Below are 19393 nucleotides of genomic sequence, written 5' to 3'. Positions count from 1 at the left end.
CAAGCCTAGACCCACTTATGACTAGACATGTCATGTAAAATCATTCATAGATTCCTTTAAAATTGTGTTTGTTGAGCATTTGGCAGTGCCATCCACTGCACTCGGGTCTTTGGATAAAGCAGAGAACAAGACAGACACATCCCCTGCCCTCAGATCTTAACCACTGGGGAAGAGAGCTCTTGGATAAATAATAAAAGGTATATTGCCGTCTACAATGGGAGGACACAGAGCATGCCCAGGAATCTATAACAAGGGATGGGTCCAGTTTGGGAGCTCAAGGAAGGCCACTGAGGAAGTGATGCATAAACTGTGACCTGGAGGAGAAGCAGAAGGCATGATGGTGGCATCTTTAACTTGGGGTCACCCTCCATCCCTCCCCTCCTGAGCCCATTTAGGGCTGCCTTCACTGACCTAGTGTCCTTGCCCCTCTGCCTCTTGGCTCCCATCCTGATCAGTGGTCACAGCTGCACAGCATTTGGGAAATGAGGTCTCAGGGCCACTCAGGCTGCTTCCAGGTCATGGCCGGAGCCCCTGAGTCCCCATCACATGCTCGGGCGGCACCAGCCCCCTTCAATTCTACCCGCTCACCTTGTTGCAGAAGCCAGGTTTCTTGGCACCTGTGGGACCTTTGCTCATTTCTCTGAGGAGGCAGTTGGTATGGCAGGAAATATTTCCGAGTTCAGACCTCAGCTGCACCGCGTAGTCTGTGTGCTGTTAAGCAACATTCTCAACTTTTCTGAACCTCAATCTTTTTGTCCATAGAAGTGACACTTTAGACTGTAAAGTTTATAGGGTTGTTGTGAAGATTGCCACAGGGCAGGACCCAAATTTTTATCCCTTTATAAAAAAAGGGAAGAAAGAAAAACAAAACTTCAAGCTTCTACTTCTAGCATTCCCAGCTTAAAATATTCTTGGATTATGAAGTTTATGTAGCAAACGACAAGTGGACTGCTAAATGCATAGCTAAAGTTGAAAGAAAACTGAGGAAGTTTCTGAAAACCAAGAAAAAAAATTCCAATTAGGAGCTGAAACCCACAGGTCAACAAATACAGAAGCTGTATGTCAGGAACCTAGAGTCTTGGGTGCAGGAGGAACAAGGTTGCAAATGGCACAAGGAGGGGGGCAGCCGGACCGAAGACCCCCACCAGAAAGCCTGTCACACTGTGTCACCCTGTGAAGCCCTGGGATAGCCATTCTACCTGTTTTATTCTGTTTTCTTGTCCCAGTCTTTTCTGATTTCAAAGCCCATACCTCTGGTTAAAGATTTTGAAGCTCCCTCCAACCCAGTCTGCTCCTTGGAAAAAAGGGGAGGGGAGGGGCAGGAGGTTGGAGGAGGTGGGGATGCATCTGCCAGAGAGCTGACTAGGAAACTGGATATCTCCAGAGAGTCCAGAGGGTGGAAAGGGCTGTGCCAGGTAAATACAGGCTTGCCCTCACATGGGCGGGGGGTCCAGTTTATATTCAGTATGCATACTTGGGCAACCCAGTTTAATCACTCAAACCACAGTGGTCCCAGACTGGTAGTTCCCCTGGTACCTGGCAAAAATCAAGGAAATTCCCGCTGGAAGAAAGAGTCCTGAATCCAGACAGACTCCTCAGGATTCTGCCATTTAATCAGGGGGTACAATGTGAATGCCCTTCCACACTTCCCCACTCCCCCCCCCCACCGCTCCGCCCCGGGAAGGCACTGTGGCCAGGGAGCTGTGCACACACAAGCTTTAACACTTTTAGAAATAAATATATTGAAACATTTGCAAGACACGTGATAAAAAAGTTACGTTCTTATGAAAGCCTCACACACACACACACACGCACACACACACAAAATCCACAGTTCAACAGAAAAATGGGCAAAGGCTACATATAGACAATGCATGGAAAAGAATGGCTTGTAAGCACTTGATAATGGTCAGCCTCTTAATCGCTTTTAAATGCGCAAAATAAAATACAGAGAGGCTTTGAGTCAAACTTGTAAAAACACTTATTTTTATGATAAGAACCACTGAGGAGGGACCAGAACATCAGTGTCTATCATATGCTGTGTGGGCAGGAGTGTAATTCACATGTCCTTTCCAGATGGCAGTTTGTTTCCAGAACATTAAAATGTCCTTTCAGTCTGATCCAGTCAATTTATTTTTAGGAAGTTATCTTGAGAAAATCCTACACATGCGTAACATTTTATGCACAAGGATTTTCAATGAAGTGTCCACACACACGCGCATCCGCGTATGCGCAGACATATACACACCCGTAATTTTTTCTGAAGCACATACCTCATGGCCCTCCTAAACATTCAGTGTGGATTCCCTAAGAATAAGAATATGTCAGAGTACAGTTGTAAATGTCATGAACTTGCTTTAATACTTTATCTAACCTACAGTGTGCGTTCCAGTGTTATTGTTGGCCAACACTCTCCTCTGCAGATTTCCTTTTCTGTCCAGCACAGGATCCAGTCTAATGTTAAGGATTGCATTCCGTCATCTTGTCTCTTTCACCTTTATTGTCTTTTATGACTGACATTTTTTGCCAAAGACAGCCCCCCTCCCACATACTTTCTTTTAATGTGATGATCCTCGCTTAGTGTTTTTCTCATGTTTGCTCCTGATTGGATTGGGGATTATGCATTTTTGGCCAATAAACTGCATGCACGACGGTGTGTGTTGCTCCAGCTGTCACATCTGGAGGCACACAGTATCTGTCTGTCCCTCATAGCTGATGTTCATTTTGATCACCTGGTCAGAGTGTTGCCTGATTTCCCCATGAAATAATTACTGGGGTTCCCCCCCATAACTAATAAATCGTCTGTAAGAAGACACTTTAAGACCATGCATATATACTGCTCTTCATCAGAATTTTCCCTAAACGTAGGATCTGTCAATGGTTCTTGCCTGATTCGGTCTTTACTATAATGGCTGCAAAGTGCTGATTTCCCAGCTCCAGCACTACTGTAAGAAAAGAGCCTTTCCCTTTTCTTCCCTGGCTGCTTAAAACGTGGCTGCCATCATGAACGACACACTTAACTATCCAGACTAGGAAGTTTTTGACCCACTGACTATTTCAGCCCAAACAAATGGCAATTGATATTCTTCGCCTAGGAAAGGCAACAGTACCTAAGACAGAAATTGGGGGAAAATCTCGCCAAAATATATAACACCACACCAGATAGCCTCTTTATATTTGGATTCAGAACACATTTTGGTGGTGGTAAGACACCTGGTTTTGACATGACTTGTGAGTCCGTGGATTATGCAAAGAAAAATGAACCCAAACATAGACTTGCAAGATACAGCCTGTATGAGAAGAAAAAGACCCCAAGAAAATGGGAAGGAGCGGAGTCCAAGAACAGAATGGAGAAAGTCAGAGAGACTGCAAAGCCAGGGTTGGTGCTGGCAAACAGTGAGCTGGGAATTGGACAACAGAAGGAGTAAAGATTCCGCGGTGACTTTATCTGTGGTGATGGTGCAGATTTTTCAAGAGAGGATTAATAATCTAGGAACTTAAAAAAAAAAAAGGAAGAGCCCTTCTTTCTATCATCTATCTATCAGTGGTATGGATTCATGAATTCCTATTTTTTCAATGACTTATAATGGAATTATTATACTTAATTATTTTAGGGCTCAAATTATTCCAGAGTTGGCCAGTGAGGACATCTTCAGGATGGTTTCTGTTTCCTTATGACATGCCCTTATCATTTTTTTAGCATTCTTTTAATTTCTGAAATAAGATGTTCCAGATTCATCTTTTACCTACCTTCTACCCCAACCCTAGAATGAGCCATTTCTCCAAGGATCTCTGGCTTTTTTCAAGTGGGAAATGGTATTAGCCACCAAGATCTTTCTCACAAAAAAGATCTGGGTTGCTCAGTGTTCATTGCAATTTCAGTGTCTTTGCTTCCTAGACCTTTCAGCGAAGTTTATGTATATGTAAACTTATATATACAGATACATATACATGTTGTATATGCACATAAGCGTGAATATATACATACCCATACATATTAGAACTTATGAGTTTATGTTGATACCTTCGATTTCAATCCATCCCCAAGGGTTCTTTCTTGTCTCCCCGTTTCATATTTCTGGAAGTGTAATTTCTGGAAGTGTAATTCTGGGTCCCCTTTTCCATAATGAAAAACCCTGTGTCCACACCACATCAAAGCATTTACTCATTTGCTCAGTCTTTTTTTTTTTTTTAAGAGTTTATTTATTTATTTGTCAGAGAGAGCAAGCACGCACAAGCCAGAGGAATGGCAGCAGAGGGAGAATCAGGCTCCCCGCTGAGCGAGGAACTCGATCCCAGGACCCTGGGATCATGACCTGAACCGAAGGCAGACACTTGACCGACTGAGCCACCCAGGCGTCCCTCATTTGCTCAGTCTTGAACTAATCTAAAATAATTTCAGAATTGCTTTACCCATGCTACAATAATAAATGAAATTACCTTAGAAATTTAAGATTTGTTTGCACTTCTTCCCCAATTATATCCTGCCATATCCCAGAGACTGCATAGTCAAAACTAATTTAGTTTACTTAGATTAAATAATCTTAGCCCATTTATTAGATTAGTTCTTCTTTCCTTCCCACCCAACCCGCTCCAGTATGCTTACTGTATTCCTTCAGAATGTAAGTAAAGTTCATTTGGTTCCAGGTGGGGTATTTTTTTCGTCAATAAAATTTAATTTTTTGAATATGTAAAACGTTAATATGTTTTCAAAAGTCAAAACTATGCCAAACGTTTCACTCAGAGAAATGCCATTCCTTCTGTGCCCCTACCACCCCATTTCCCCTACCCCATCCTTCGTAGGAAACAACTTTTTGTTTTTTGTTTTTTTCCTTCCTGTGTTTCTTCTTTTACTGATGAACAGATATATGCATGTTTTCTTATTTTCCCTTCTTTCTCACAAAAAAGGTAGCATACTATATATACTCTTTTGCACTTTGCTGTTTTTACTTAATATCCCCTGGAAATGACTCCATATCAGTGAATAGAGATCTCCTTATTTGTTTGTATAGCTGCATAGAGTCCCACTGTGTGTATATAACCATAGTATATTAACCAATTTCCCATAGTTGAACATTTAGATAGTTCTCAGTTTTTGCAATTACAAATAATCCTGCAGTGAATAACCTTGTCATATATGTTTTCAGATTGTTGGAGGTGTATATTATGGATAAATTCATAGAAGTGTGATTGTGGGGTCAAAGGGCAAGTGTATATTGTTAAATTCCCCTCCACCAGACCTGGGCCATTTGCATTCCCACCCCAACTCCCCATAGTGTGACTAATGGAGTGTATCGTCAGCCTCTGCATTTTTGGCGATCTGATGGGTGAGAAATGTTTTCACACTGTAGTTTTAAATTGCATTTACCTTGGAGCACCTGGGTAGCTCAGTTGGTTAAGCATCTGACCCTTGATTTACACTCAGGTCATGATCTCAGGGTTGTGAGATTGAGCCCCACATCATGCTCCACACTCAGCGTGGAGCTGCTTAAGATTCTCTCTCTCCCTTGCCCTCTGTCCCTCCCCCACCTCTAAAAAAATAAATAAATAAACTTTTTTAAAAAATTAAAAATTGCATTTATCTTATGAATAAAGTTGAACATCTTTTCATTTGTTTAGGGGATGTTTTTCTCTTTTTTCAAGATTTTATTTATTTATTTGAGAGAGAACATGAGCAGGGGGAGGGGCAGAGGGAGAAGCAGACTCCCCACCGATCAGGGAGCCCGACTCGGGGCTGAATCCCGGGACCCTGATAGCATGACCTGAGCCAAAGTCAGACGCCTAACCAACTGAGCCATCCAGGCACCCCTCATTTGTTTTATTTCTTAAATTCCATATACAAATAAAATCATGTGGTGTTTGTCTTTCTCTGACTGACTTATTTCTCTTAGCATTATACTGTCTACCTCCATCCATGTTTTTGCAAATGGCAAGATTTCATTCTTTTTATGGCTGAATGAGTTTCCATTCCATGTGATATATATATAGATATATATATATATATCTATATATATATCTCACATCTTCTTTATCCATTCATCTATCAATGGATGCTTGGGCTGCTTCCGTTATAAATAACGCTGCAATAAACATCAGGGTGCATATATCCCTTTGAGTTAGTGTTTTTGTATTTTTGGGGTAAATACCCAGTAAGGTGATTACTGAATCATAAGGTTATAGGGTAGCTCTATTTTTAACTTTTTGAGGAACCTCCATACTGTTTTCCACAGTGGCTGCACCAATTTGCATTCCCACCAGCAGTGCATGAGTGTTCCTTTTTCTCCACATCCTCACCATCACTTACGATTCTTGTATTGTTGATTTTAGCCATCTGACAGGAATGAAGTGATATTTCATTGTGGTTTTGATTTGCATTTCCCTGATGATGAGTGATACTGAGCATCTTCATGTGTCTGTTAGCCATCTGGTTGTCTCTTCTGGAGAAATGTCTGTTCATGTCTTCTGCCCATTTTAATTGGATTATTCATATTTTGGGTGTTGAGTTTTATACATTCTTTATATATTTCGGATACTAACCCTTTTTCTGTATGTCATTTACAAATATCTTCTCCCATTCTGTAAGTTGCCTTTTAGTTTTGTTGATTGTTTCCTTCACCATGCAGAAGCTTTTTATTTTGATGTAGTCCTAATAGTTTATTTTTGTTTTTGTTTCCGTTACCTCAGGAGACAAATCTATAAAAAGATCATAATAGCTGATGTCAGAGAAATTATTGCCTGTGCTCTCTTCTAGGATTTTTATGGTTTCGGGTCTCACATTTAGGTCTTTAATCCATTTTGAGTTTATTTTTGTGTATGGTGTAAGAAAGAGGTCCAGTTTCATTGTTTTACAAGGAGCTGTCCAGTTTTCCCAACACCATTTGTTGAAGAGACTCTCCTTTTCCCATTGCATATTCTTTCCTCCTTTGTCAAAAATTAATTGGCCATATAATTATGGGTTTATTTCTGGGTTTTCTGTTCTGTTCCATTGATCTATGTGTCTATTTTTGTGCCAGTATCATACCATTTTGATTACTTTAGCTTTGCGATATTCCCAGTTTTGTTTTTCAAGATTGCTTTGACTATTCAGGATCTTTCATGGTTCCATACAAATTTTAGGATTGTTAATTCTAGTTCTGTAAAAAATGCTGTTGGTATTTTGATAGGGATTGCATTAAATGTGTAGATTTCTTTGGATAGTATAGACATTTTAACAATATTTGTTCTTCCAATCCATGAATATGGAAGGTCTTTCCATTTTTTGGGGTCATCTTCAATTTCTTTCATCAGTGTTTTATGGTTTTCAGAGTATAGGTTTTTCACCTCTTTGGTTAGGTTCATTCCCAGGTATCTTACTGGTTTTGGCACAATTGTAAATGAGATAGATTCCTTAATTCTCTTTTTGCTGCTTCGTTATTAATGTATAGAAATGCAACAGGGGTGCTTGGGTGGCTCTTGATCTCAGCTGAGGTCTCAGTCTCAGGGTCGTGAGTTCAAGCTCTGCATTGAGCTCCACACCCAGTGTGGCACTTACATTTAAAAAAAATGCAGATTTCTATACATTGATTTTGCATCCTGTGACTACTGAATTCATTCCACTTCCTGAATTTTTTAAAGCTCTTTATAAACTTGGTATATTAGCTCTTTATCTGTAATATGTACTGTTAATATTTTCTCCCAGTTTTTTGGTCATGCAAAAGCATTTTATTATCATATAGTCAAATATATCAGTTTTTTTCTTTTATTGCCTCTGGATTTTGAGGCATAGTTTTTTTGTTTGTTTGTTTTTTAAAAATTTATTTATTTGAGAAAGAGAGAGAGAGAGCACAAGTGGGGGAAGAGGCTGAGGGAAAGGGAGAAGCAGGTTCCCCTCTGATCAGGGAGCCCAGTGTGGGGCTCAATCCCAGGACCCCAAGATCATGACCTGAGCCGAAGGCAGACGGTTAACCCACTGAGCCACCCAGGTGCCCTGAGGCATAGTTGTAAAAAATCCCCTCAACAGACATCTCCCAGGACTTTGGTTGTCATGATCAGTTTGCACATCTCCCTGCCCCCCACACACTTCCCAGGGCAAAAGTACTGGTTACCTTAATTCTTAAACAGCCACTTGGAAATTTGGCTCACTCTGCCTATTTTGGGCATCTTTCTCCTCCTCATTTACAAAAGACCAGGTCTTGTAAAGAGAAGGAGGTATGAGGTGTCCGGGTAACAAGAACACTCTTCTGAATGAGGGAATCCATCACCTAGGTCTTATTTAAGGAACACATGATCCCAGGGAACCAGTACCAGATCAGCCTTCCCACATGAGACCTACTCCTCCCATGGTCCCTTCCACACCCTGTCAGATCCTGGATGAGGCAGTGTGTGAGGCAGAGGTCTGTGACCATCTCCTATCCTCTTGGCTCCCACTTCCTCCTCTCTGCAGGCCCCCAGCTGGGCTGGATGCAGAGTCTTGCAGATTCACCCTTGACCTTGGAGCAAGGGAATTCGGCTTGTGTTACCACTTGCCGGGAAATGGAAGGATGCTGAGCTGGATCAAACAACCGGCTCTTATTCCACCCCAAGGGTTTGAGCAAGGTGTGGAAGAGAACAGGCAGTTGAGCTGGCCTGTGTATCTTTACTGGTTTGTGGGAGATCGTAACATCTCCTTACTCACACCTGTTGGGATATCTCAATTCCTCAGTCACTTGATTCTTACCTCCTTTCCCATTTCCTCTGCTTACTGTCTGGCCACCCGGAGCTCCAGCAGGCTGACTTGGCTTCAAGGGCAGGAGTGGGCCTGGGGTGTGGGGATTGGGGCAGCTGGAGAGGGGTGGGTGTGGATCCAGGTTCCCACCCCGGGTCTGACCGCACTGGCTCCATCACAGTGAGGTCGGCCACCGGCGATGGAGATGCGTTGTGTGTTACAGAAGAGGAGCTGGCTGGTGACGACGAGGACATGCCGACCTTCCCATGCACACCAGAGGGTAAGGGCCCTGGGGGCTGCCCTCTGATCTCCTTGTCCCTATCCCCAGGCTGGTGACTTATCGCTCCACATGGCTTCAAAATCCTGGCTGTCCTTTCTTCACTACTCCCTGGAGGGTAGAAGGGCAGATTTGCATCATCCTGGGTTATGCCGTGTAGATGATGTCAGAGTTTGACACAAGTGACATCTGTCTCCAGGGCTCCTCCTGAGACCAGTCAGGGACCTCTGCCATCTCCCCCAGGGCCTGTCCTCTAACTGGCCCAGAACTGTCCCCTTCACCATACCCCATGCCACCCAAGTGGCTCATGCCCTTGACCTTCAGGACCCACGTGATGGATAATGGATCATCTCAGAAACCAATGCCACCTGAACTGTTCCTTAGAGGAGGGTTTCTGGGTGGGTTTCAGGATAGACTAGCATAGCTATTCTCAACCCATGCTGTATATTGTAATCACCCCAGGAAGCCTGTGACCAGCCCTCAGAAATTCTGATTCCTTTTGGTCTGGAGTATGAAAGGGGCATCAAGAGTTTTAAATGTTCCCAGTACACATAAGGTGCAGCTAAAGTCAAATCTGCCTTAGAAATGTCACAACAGTTTCACAGTTGCATTCCCACTGGACCTTGGCCACCGGGCTTCCTTCTTCTTCCATACCAGGGACCCAGCCGGTGGGCTGGAACCGTTTGTTCCGTTTCCAGGAGAACTCCTTGTCACCTGAGACGTTTGGGGGCTGAGGGGTTTCCCAGGGTGTGTGACTGGTTGGCCCCATACTGAGGAATTCCACAAGAGGAGATCTTTCGAGGCTAAAGCCCAGAATATCCTAGGCACAGTGGGACACATTATACACCCAATGGTGACACAGGCCGGTTGCCCCATGTTGTGGACCATCATAAGGCCAATGTGTCAGGAAGAGGTGTTTCCCTACACCTTGGGCCCACTGATGTTGCCCTAAGAGAGAGGATGGCACTGATGGGGGTGCTCTTTGAAAACCCCAACTCTGGTCTCTTCTACTGCTAAAAGCTCGAGGACCTAGCGAGAACATGGTGAGATGGGCAGACATGAGAATGAGAACAACTCCCTTTCTGAGGCTGGTTTGAGAGGTGATGAGATAGGTTGGAGCGGGAACATGAACCTGGCCCTTCACCTGCAGCCTCAGCCACTGGTCTCCTTTGTCCCCCAACAGACCGGCCGGGGCCCCGCTGCAGCCGCTGCCAGAAGAACCTGTCTTTGCACACATCGGTGCGGATTCTTTACCTCTTCCTGGCCCTGCTCCTAGTGGCCGTGGCCGTGCTGGCCTCCCTTGGTGAGTGCAGGTGCCCCGCAGCCTCGGGGTAGGCCAGCATCTTTCTGGCTGGGGAATCTTCATACTTGATTCAGACTTCAAAGACGGGCCTCTGATTTCCAGTCCGTAAGTAGTTGTTTCGCTTTGAGCAAGGCCCTTCCCCTCTCGGGACCTCTGTTTTGCTACTGGTAAGATGAGAGGACAGGACCAGCCCCGTGTTTCCCCGTTTCAGCTCCACGTTAGAATCACCTGGGAGCTTTGAAAAAATACTGGTGTGTGGGCCCCACCCCAGGTAATGTACATCCAGGGCTGAGATCCCTGGATCGGGCAATTTCGAAGGTCCTTCCAATGGTCTTTGTGAGTGTTTCTCAAAGTGGGATTGGATGCCTGCTTGCATCAAGGTCACCCGGAGTATTTGTTAAAATGCAAATTCCTGAGTCTCACTTGGACCTCACTTGTTAGAGCGGAGCCCTGCAGGTGAAGGCTAGGGACCTGGAGTGTGGTGGCTGTCATACACAACACAGCTTGTAGGGCTATGGTAGACAACCCAGATGATGGCACACAGCCAGGTTCGGGCAACCTCTGCCTTCTGAATGCTAATAGATCATGCTAAACAGAGGGAAATGAATTTGACGGCTTCTTGCTGCAGTCCCAAGCCAGTCAGCTTCAGATTGAAAAAATCCAGATGTCTTTACTAAGGGAGGCCAATAGTTTGTTTGTTCCGATGGACTAGACACTGGGGACAAGGCCGGGACACGGGTGAGACAAGTGAGGAATGGGGGCGGCGGTGGGGGTGCCTTAGTCTAGGAGGCACCTGGTCCCGGGCCTGGCTAGAGATATTCAGCAACTGTCTTTCTTGGCTTGAGGACAAGAGGCCGGCATGCTAATGACACTAGACACTAGAATAGACACTCTAGTCCTGTCCCAGCAGTGCTGAAGGTTTTAACTACTCCAACAGAAGCCAAGCACCTACTTTGTACCAGGTGATAGGAACATCAAGGTCCCTCCCATTTCACCATCAGAGAGAGCGGTTCTCCATTTTGTCTGGGGGATTCTAACCCTTCAAAGAGCATTGAAAATACTGACGCCAGAGCTCCTCCCTCCAGATGAGTGAGACCATAATCTCTGGGTAGGACCCTGGCCTTGCTAGTCTATAGAAGTCCCTCGGGCGATTCCAGTGTGCAGCCAGGTTTGAGGACCATTGATTCAAGAACTTTCCAAGCGCCTCACCCCATCCAGCCCTACTTCTTTCTACTAAATCACTTCACGGGGTTTGGCTTCTCAGAAAGGGGCCCAGATCCTGCCAGGGGAGGAGGGGGGAGCGGCTGTCCACCATTATGAGGTAGCAAACTGGACGTCAGGGAACTTCCCAAGTCTGTTGCTGGCCGGGCCTTACAGGGCCTCAGCTCTCCACATCTGCAGGACCATGAATAAAGCTCCGGGAGCCACAGGCTTGAGCCCAGAGTGGAACTCAGGCGCCGACCCGCTTCAGAGGGTGTGGACAGTGATGGGGTGCCCACCAGGTGCCAGGTCCTATCGCATACATGATATCCACAAATCATCTCAACGAGCCCCGAAACGGGAGGCCAACCTCATTCCACATATCTGGGAAGGTGAAATGATTTGCCCTAAGATCCAGAGTGAATGAGCAGAAGATCATAATAATTTGGGAGTGAGGAGTGCATTCGGGGCATCCAGGGAGAACTTTAGGCTTCCTTTTTGTTTTTGCCTCCAGCCTGGGTATCCCCAGTCCCTAGAGCAGAGCCGACACCATCCTGACCTGGTTGGTAGGTGCTCAATAATATTCGTCAAATGAATGAGTAGAGATTTGTGAGTATATATGTGGACAGTCCTAGTCAAGGTATTATGGTCAGGACTGTGGATAAAGTCCAGAGTCTTGAGCAAAATCAGTCTTCCTCATAGGGACTTGGAAAATCCACTTACTTATTTAATTGGGTATCTGTTGCATGCATACTATAAGCCAAGAACCGTGTTAGGCACTGGGCATATACTGCTTAATAAAACATAAGCCTTGTCTTTATGGGGCTTATAATCTAGAGCAAGGTTTGGCAAACTTCCTGTAAAGGGCTAGGTAGTAAATATTTTAGGATTTACGGGCCACACATGGTCTTTGTCAAAACCACTCTGCCATCGTAAAGCCAGAGCCAATACGTAAATGAATGGAGATGGCTTTGTTCCAACAAAGTGACCCTGGGTTAGATTCGGCATGCAGATCCTGCTTTGCCAACCCTAGGTCTAGAGCAATAACCTATGAACTTTTTTTGACCGTGTACCCCATCAGTAAAAAGTTTGATTTAAAATGCATCAGGGGCGCCTGGGTGGCTCAGTTGTTAAGCGTCTGCCTTCGGCTCGGGTCATGCTCCCGGGGTGCTGGGATCGACCCCGCATGGGGCTCCCTGGCTCAGCGGGAAGCCTGCTTCTCCTTCTGCTCCTCCCCCTGCTTGTGTTCCCTCTCTCACTGTCTCTCTCTGTCAAATAAATAAATAAAATCTTTAAGAAAAAATAAAATAAAATACATCAAAAAACTAGATGGGTTGATGAATGGATAAAAAGGTAAACTGGACAGATGTACAAGAAAGTAAATACAGTAAAATGTGGACTATAGAATGTAGACAGCAGATACACTACTACCTACTACCTACCTACAAGTAGGATAGTCACTGTCCAAGCCTTGATTACTGTGTTTGAAAATTTTTATACTTACATAATAGGAAAGAAAAAAATGATAATCTCACGCCTGTAAAATATACCTATTTATTTACAAATTATATATGTGTACTTTTTTAGTATACATTAAAAGACATAATTGTGAAAGGATGAGAAAAAAATAAGATCTAAAAAGTAAGGAAAACAGTAAACAAATTAATATGTGATTACAAATCTTGAAATGCACAGTGAAGAAATGAACAGGGTGAATTACATGAATGAGCCCTTGGCTATTGGCTTGGACGTAAGACTTTATAAAGCGTTAGGATAGGAATCCAAGTCACTCAGTCTCTCTACACCTCTGTTCCCCCCATCTATATAAGCAATTTTAACTTGGGGAAGGCTCAAATGGAATAATAAATACTATAAACTCTAGGGAACTGTTCCTAGGATCTCTCAACATGTCACTGCTAGTATTTAAGTCTCAACAGCTCTGAGATGTACAATGTTAATTAAAGGCCAGAGATTCCAAAAAAAAATGGAATTTTGGAGCTGAGAAGAACATTAGAAGTCATCTAGCTTCATACTTTCCTTCTACAGATGATTCAGTCAAGCTGCAGAAAGACTAACTGACTTGCCTGAAGATACCCAACAAATCTGGGGCAAGTGTGGACCAGAAGTTGCATTCCCCAACTCTCCTGTTGGGGCTGTTTCCATCCCCCGGGACTTGCCTTCATAGGCTCTGTGGGGAGCATCTTGTCTACCCCGTCCTCTACTCTCACTTCCCCATCCAGCCAGGCGTTTGCTAGAGAAAGCCAGGGATCCTGCTGCTGCCCAGATGTGCTCTAACCCCTGGCCGGCACTGACCCCTGAGAAGCTGGTATAAGCTGGTAAAATCTTTCCTAGGGGTCACTTTGGAACCCTGTGTCCAACTTCAAAAATATTAATACCCTTCGACCCATTAATTCTACTTCAAGCAATTTATCCTAAGAGAATAACCATATACACACACCCATCAAATATAAGGATTATTTCTAGGAACAAGTGTTACTCATATTTACGTATCAAGTTTTATTTGTAGGCTCAGAAGGGCCCCCCCCACCACAGGGGATTTTTATATAATTGCTGAGTCGTTTATATAGAGTATGATACAGACATTAAAATTAATGATCTTAAAAGTGATTTAAACCTCAATAGGAAAACATCCATGACATGATACCAGTGAAGCAAAATGAAAGAAAATAAATGAGATATTCCAAACATTCCAGGTTTCTGTTATTGTTTTCTAAAAAAATATACATATATCCATGTAACTACAGAGTGGTTATGGAGATAAGTAAGAGTCTAAGAGATACACGAAGATATTGATGGCTATTATCTCTCAGTGGTAGGATTAAGAATAATTTTTATATTCTTTTTGTGCTTTTTTTTTTCCCTTAATTTTCCCTATTCTAGTCTAGCCTGTGGTCAGGTCCTAGTTTTAAAATCTGGAGGGGGATATATATGTACACACACACACACACACACACACACACACACACACATATACACACACACACACACACACATACACACACACACACACACATATACACACAAGTGTATGTATACATACATGTAAACACTTAAGGGAGATATATAAAGAGATATAGATCTACCTAGATCTATAGATAGATGTAGATATATATTTTTAAGGAATGCATGACGAACTCTGGCCATAAGAAGCATCTTCCCTTACCACCACTGAAAAGCCCCATAGAAGGGTGAACGGTTTTGATGGCAGAGAGGTTGGTAAAAATAACTTCTTAGTAAATGATTGCCGTTTCTCTGAACTAAGACCCTGCCCCAGTTTCTCATCTGTTTTCCCATACAGTTTTCAGGAAAGTGGACTCTCTCTCAGAAGACATCTCCCTGGCCCAGGCCATTTATGACAAGAAGCTTATGTCTATGCAGGAAAATCTCCAAGGACTGGGTAAGTGTCCAGCATCCAGGTGTGCTCATGAGTATGAAGGAAGACCAGTATTAATGGGGGAGGGGTAAGTGTCCCCCCTCAGGCCATGGTGCCCTGGAGTAGGGCAGCCTTCACCAACCTTCCAGGCACAAGGGAAAGGCAGCTATGGCTCCCTTCCTCCCTGTCCACTCAGAGAGGGCTGCTGCCCTGGGATTCACCCAGCACTGGGGTCAGGGCTTCTGTGAGTGGTACGGATCTAGCCGGAGCCTACAGGTAGAGAAGGAACCCAAAGACACTCCAGTCCTCAGTCATTCTTATGTATCTGAGATTATTATTATTTTTTAAAGATTTATGTATTTATTTGAGAAAGCGCAAGCGCAATCAGGGGGAGGGGCAGAGAGAGAGAGAGACAAGCAGGCTCCCCGCTGAGCAGGGAGCCCAACCCAGGGCTTGATCCCAGGACCCTGAGATCATAACCTGAGCCAAAATCAAGAGTCAGACTCTTAACCGACTGAGCCACCCAGCCACCCAGAAATTAATTTTAAGACCTTCCAAAGCCTCTTGGTAAGTCTACCCTACCCTACCCTACCCTACCCTACCCTACCCTACCCTACCCTACCAATTCATAATCCTCTTTATCTCCTGCTTTAACCAGGGACCTTCTCGTTCTGAGACTGAGACAGAAGGAGCCACAATAGAAAGTGTAGAGGTGGCCTGCCCTGACAGAAAGAGAAACTACTAGCTGAGTGATATTTGGCAAGCCTCTTCTCTGTGCCTCATTTCTTGACTGTCACAGGGAGAAATAATCCCCACACCATCTTTTCTCCATAAGTTTATCGATAACAAATGTAAAAATACTTGGAGAAATACTTAGATAAAGTGTAAATGGGTGGTTCTTGGCAACCTTAGAAAGTTGTGAAGATATATTCTCGAGAATTTGGTGGCGAGATGGAAAAAAATGTCCCCACTTCTACATTTCAGGTCAGAGTAAAGACATTTGGTAAAATAATATTTCATAGAGATGGTAAGGCTTTCCCAAAAAGGATTTCCTAGCAGGCCTAGGATAGGAAGAGGGATTGGGAAGCCACTTGACAATCCATTATGCTCTGAAATAGGTAAAGGAGTAAGTTTTGTCCTATGATCCTTCTGCAACTCAAAATGTTGTCTCTTTCCCCTGAAGATCTGAAAGCCCCAAACAACTGTTCCTTCTGCCACGAGGCTGGGCAGCTGGAGCAAGAGATCAGAAAACTGCAGGAGGAGCTGGAGGGAATTCAGAAGATGCTTCTGGCCCAGGAGGTGCAACTGGACCAGACCTCTCAGACCCACGAGTTGCTCTCCACCACCAGCAGTCAGATCTCCCAGGAGATGGGCAGTTGTTCATTCTCCATCCACCAAGTCAACCAGTCTCTGGGGCTCTTTCTTGCCCAGGTGAGAGGCTGGCAGGCCACCACAGCCGGCCTGGACCTCTCTCTGAAGGACCTCACCCAGGACTGCTATGATGTCAAGGCTACAGTCCACCAGATCAACTTCACCGTGGGGCAGACTTCGGAGTGGATCCACGGGATCCGGCGGAAGACTGACGAGGAGACCCTGACCCTCCAGAAGATTGTCACCGACTGGCAAAACTACACCCGGCTCTTCAGCACCCTGCGCACCACCTCAGCCAAGACCGGAGAAGCGGTCAAGAACATCCAGGCCACCCTGGGGGTCTCCTCCCAGCGCATCAGCCAGAATGCCGAGAGCATGCACGACTTGGTGCTGCAGGTCATGGGCCTGCAGCTGCAGCTGGATAACATCTCGTCCTTCCTGGACGACCACGAAGAGAACATGCACGATCTGCAATACCACACCCGCTATGCCCAGAACCGCACGGTGGAGAGGTTCGAGACACTAGAAGGACGCATGACTTCGCATGAGATCGAGATCAGCACCATCTTCACCAACATCAATGCCACCGACAACCACGTGCACAGCATGCTCAAGTACCTGGACGATGTGCGGCTCTCCTGCACGCTGGGCTTCCACACCCATGCCGAGGAGCTCTACTACCTGAATAAGTCTGTCTCCCTCATGCTGGGCACCACAGACCTGCTCCGGGAGCACTTCAGCCTGCTCAGTGCGCGGCTGGACTTCAATGTCCGCAACCTCTCCATGATCGTGGAGGAGATGAAGGCTGTGGACACGCAGCATGGAGAAATCCTTCAAAACGTCACCATCCTAAGAGGTAAGAGCCAGACTTGGGCCACACCTGCTATGGAGCTCTCAGAGGGCTGTGCTGATCTTGCCCGACGCAGAAGTACCTGGTTTCAGGCAAAAGTCTTGGTAGGCTCATGCAATCCTGTAGCTGATGCCTAGGGCAACTGGAAGCTTTAAAACACAGTTGCTCCCCTTTATCTGTGGTTTCAATTTTCTCCTAATGAGGTATCCGCAGAAGGTCAATAGTAGCCTAATGCTATGTCACAACGGCTGCATCCTTCACCTCACTTCATCTCATTGCTTAGGCCTTTTATCATCTTAGGTCATCACAAGAAGGGCAAATGCAGTACCATAGATATTTTGAGAGAGAGCAAGACAACATTCACGAAATGCCTAATTTATGTATTAAACTTTATCATAGGTAAGTATATATAGGAAAAAGCAAGCTATATAGGGGGGTCTTGGAACATATCCATCACGGATAAGGGAGGTCTACTGTACCTACAAACCTCTTTTGTAAAGGTGCTATGACTCATAACTTTGCCTGCCATACAAAACTGGATTTTCGTACGTGGATTTGTTTGATTGGGTCCACACAGAGAAATAGAGAGACCTCATCTTGGAAACTCTGTTTTCTCATTTTCTCCCTTCCACCCCATCACTGGGGTGCTCAGCCACCTGCCGCTTGGGATGTTCATTACTCTGATGTTCTCTTCTTCTCTCATCTCACCCCTGCATTAGTCAGCTTCTCCAGAAAAACAGAACCAATAAGAGAGAGAGAGAGAAATTATTTTAAAAATTTTCTCATGTAATTAGGGAGGCTGGCAAGTCCAAAATCTGCTCAACTGTTGTTCCAGTTTGAGTCGGAAGGCCAGATGCTGCTGTAGAACAGGAAGAGATGATGGGGAGTTTGAAGGCCATCAGGCAGGAGAATTCTCTTTTACTTATGGGAGGGTCAGTCTTTGGTGCTATTCAGGTCTTCAACTGATTAGATGAGGCCCGCCACATTGAGGAGAACAATCTGCTTTACTCAGTACCAGTTTAAATGTTAGTCTCATCCATAAACACTCCTACAGACACACCCAGAATAATGTTTGGCCAAATGTCTGGCGACTCGGTGGTCCAGTCAAGTTGACACATAAAATTAACCATCACAAGTCAACTTGGCACCCATACACATCTCCTTAAATAATACTTAATCCCCAAAAGGAGATACTAACAAGGTTACAGTTCTGCCTAATGCTCATGATGCGAGTATCCTGTGTACAACCAAAACCACACTAACCCCTTCCCCAGAAGAGAAGGTAAAATCCTGGAGGGATATTTACCTTTCCCTTTGATATCTCATAATTTATATACTATGACATAAAGTTAACAATACTGTGATATAAAGTCAATATATTTTATGTTTTATGTTACATGACAAGGGGATAAGAGAGGGAAGAAAGCAAAAATACTATACATATGTGTGTATGTGTATATATATATATATATATATATTTATTTATTTATAACACAACAAGGAAGAAATACTCTTGACAAGGAGTACATGGTCATAGCTGGTATCTATAACTTCCTCCTTCCACTACCCATCTGTATTTTCTTTTCCCTTGGCAAGCACCTCAGCTGGTTGTTATTCTTTACCTGGTAGGGTGATCCAAACCTTCATTCCCAATCTAGGGTCCTTCTTAGATTGGACCGGGCCGTTGTAGTTTTCCACTGAATTTATTTCAGGGCATGGTAGCACCGAGAGACACTCTTTGGGATCTTCTGAATTCCAAACATGCTCTCCCTTACCTCCGTTTTAGAGTAGTGGTCCAGTTTCTCCTTGGTAGTCAGGATCAGTCACCTCAGTCAGCACAATAACTTCTTCTTTGCCTATTAATTCAGAGGCGTGAGAAGCCCAAAGTGACTAGGCAGCAGTCTTAACTTCCAGTTCAATGGAGTCATTGTTGTATCTCCTGGCAGAAACATTCCTTCCTTTGGAACAAAGATCTCTAAGCCAGCAGAGCATGAGATTGTGGGAATAAGAAGCAAACATTTTGCTAGTGGGTCACTAGGGGTGATAGTGGGTGGTGTCTTTCCCATCTCCACCCCTTGATCCCAGTTCCAGTGAATCCTGGCTATCAGAGGAACAGCACCATATATACTGGATACTGATTCAGACCATATACAGCCCTGCAAGATATGGCCACCTAGCTATAGCCCTGGAACTGGGTCTTCAAAGGCCATTTCAATCTTCTGTCAAGCCAGCTGTTTCAAGATTGTGGGGACCATGGTAACACCAGGGAATTCCATGATCATGGGCCCATTGTTGAACTTCATTTGCTGTGAAGT

The 19393-nt window shown here is 44.5% G+C and overlaps 1 protein-coding gene across 9 annotated transcripts in view; it reads left to right on the top strand.

Moving 5' to 3' along the window:
• The window catches only part of SCARA3 (scavenger receptor class A member 3), a 53617-nt gene that overhangs the window by 14453 nt on the left and 19771 nt on the right, over positions 1 to 19393 (top strand). For 7 of the 9 annotated variants that reach the window (XR_003520632.2, XM_027598000.2, XM_027597999.2 and 4 more), the window contains 4 exons: positions 8865 to 8963; positions 10144 to 10263; positions 14783 to 14881; positions 16041 to 17084. Coding sequence is in view for 8 of the 9 variants with exons in the window: in XM_027598000.2 (XP_027453801.1) it covers positions 8865 to 8963; positions 10144 to 10263; positions 14783 to 14881; positions 16041 to 17084 (1362 nt within the window). In the remaining variant the exon portion in view is untranslated. The remainder of the gene's footprint in view (positions 1 to 8864; positions 8964 to 10143; positions 10264 to 14782; positions 14882 to 16040; positions 17085 to 19393) is intronic. The other 2 variants (XM_027597997.2, XM_027597994.2) reach the window with 1 other exon arrangement.

This window comes from Zalophus californianus, chromosome 2 (genome assembly GCF_009762305.2).
Source record: "Zalophus californianus isolate mZalCal1 chromosome 2, mZalCal1.pri.v2, whole genome shotgun sequence".
Classification (NCBI taxonomy): Eukaryota; Metazoa; Chordata; class Mammalia; order Carnivora; family Otariidae; genus Zalophus; species Zalophus californianus.
Note: the sequence above shows the minus strand (reverse complement) of the source record. Positions and strands in the feature narration are given on the sequence as shown.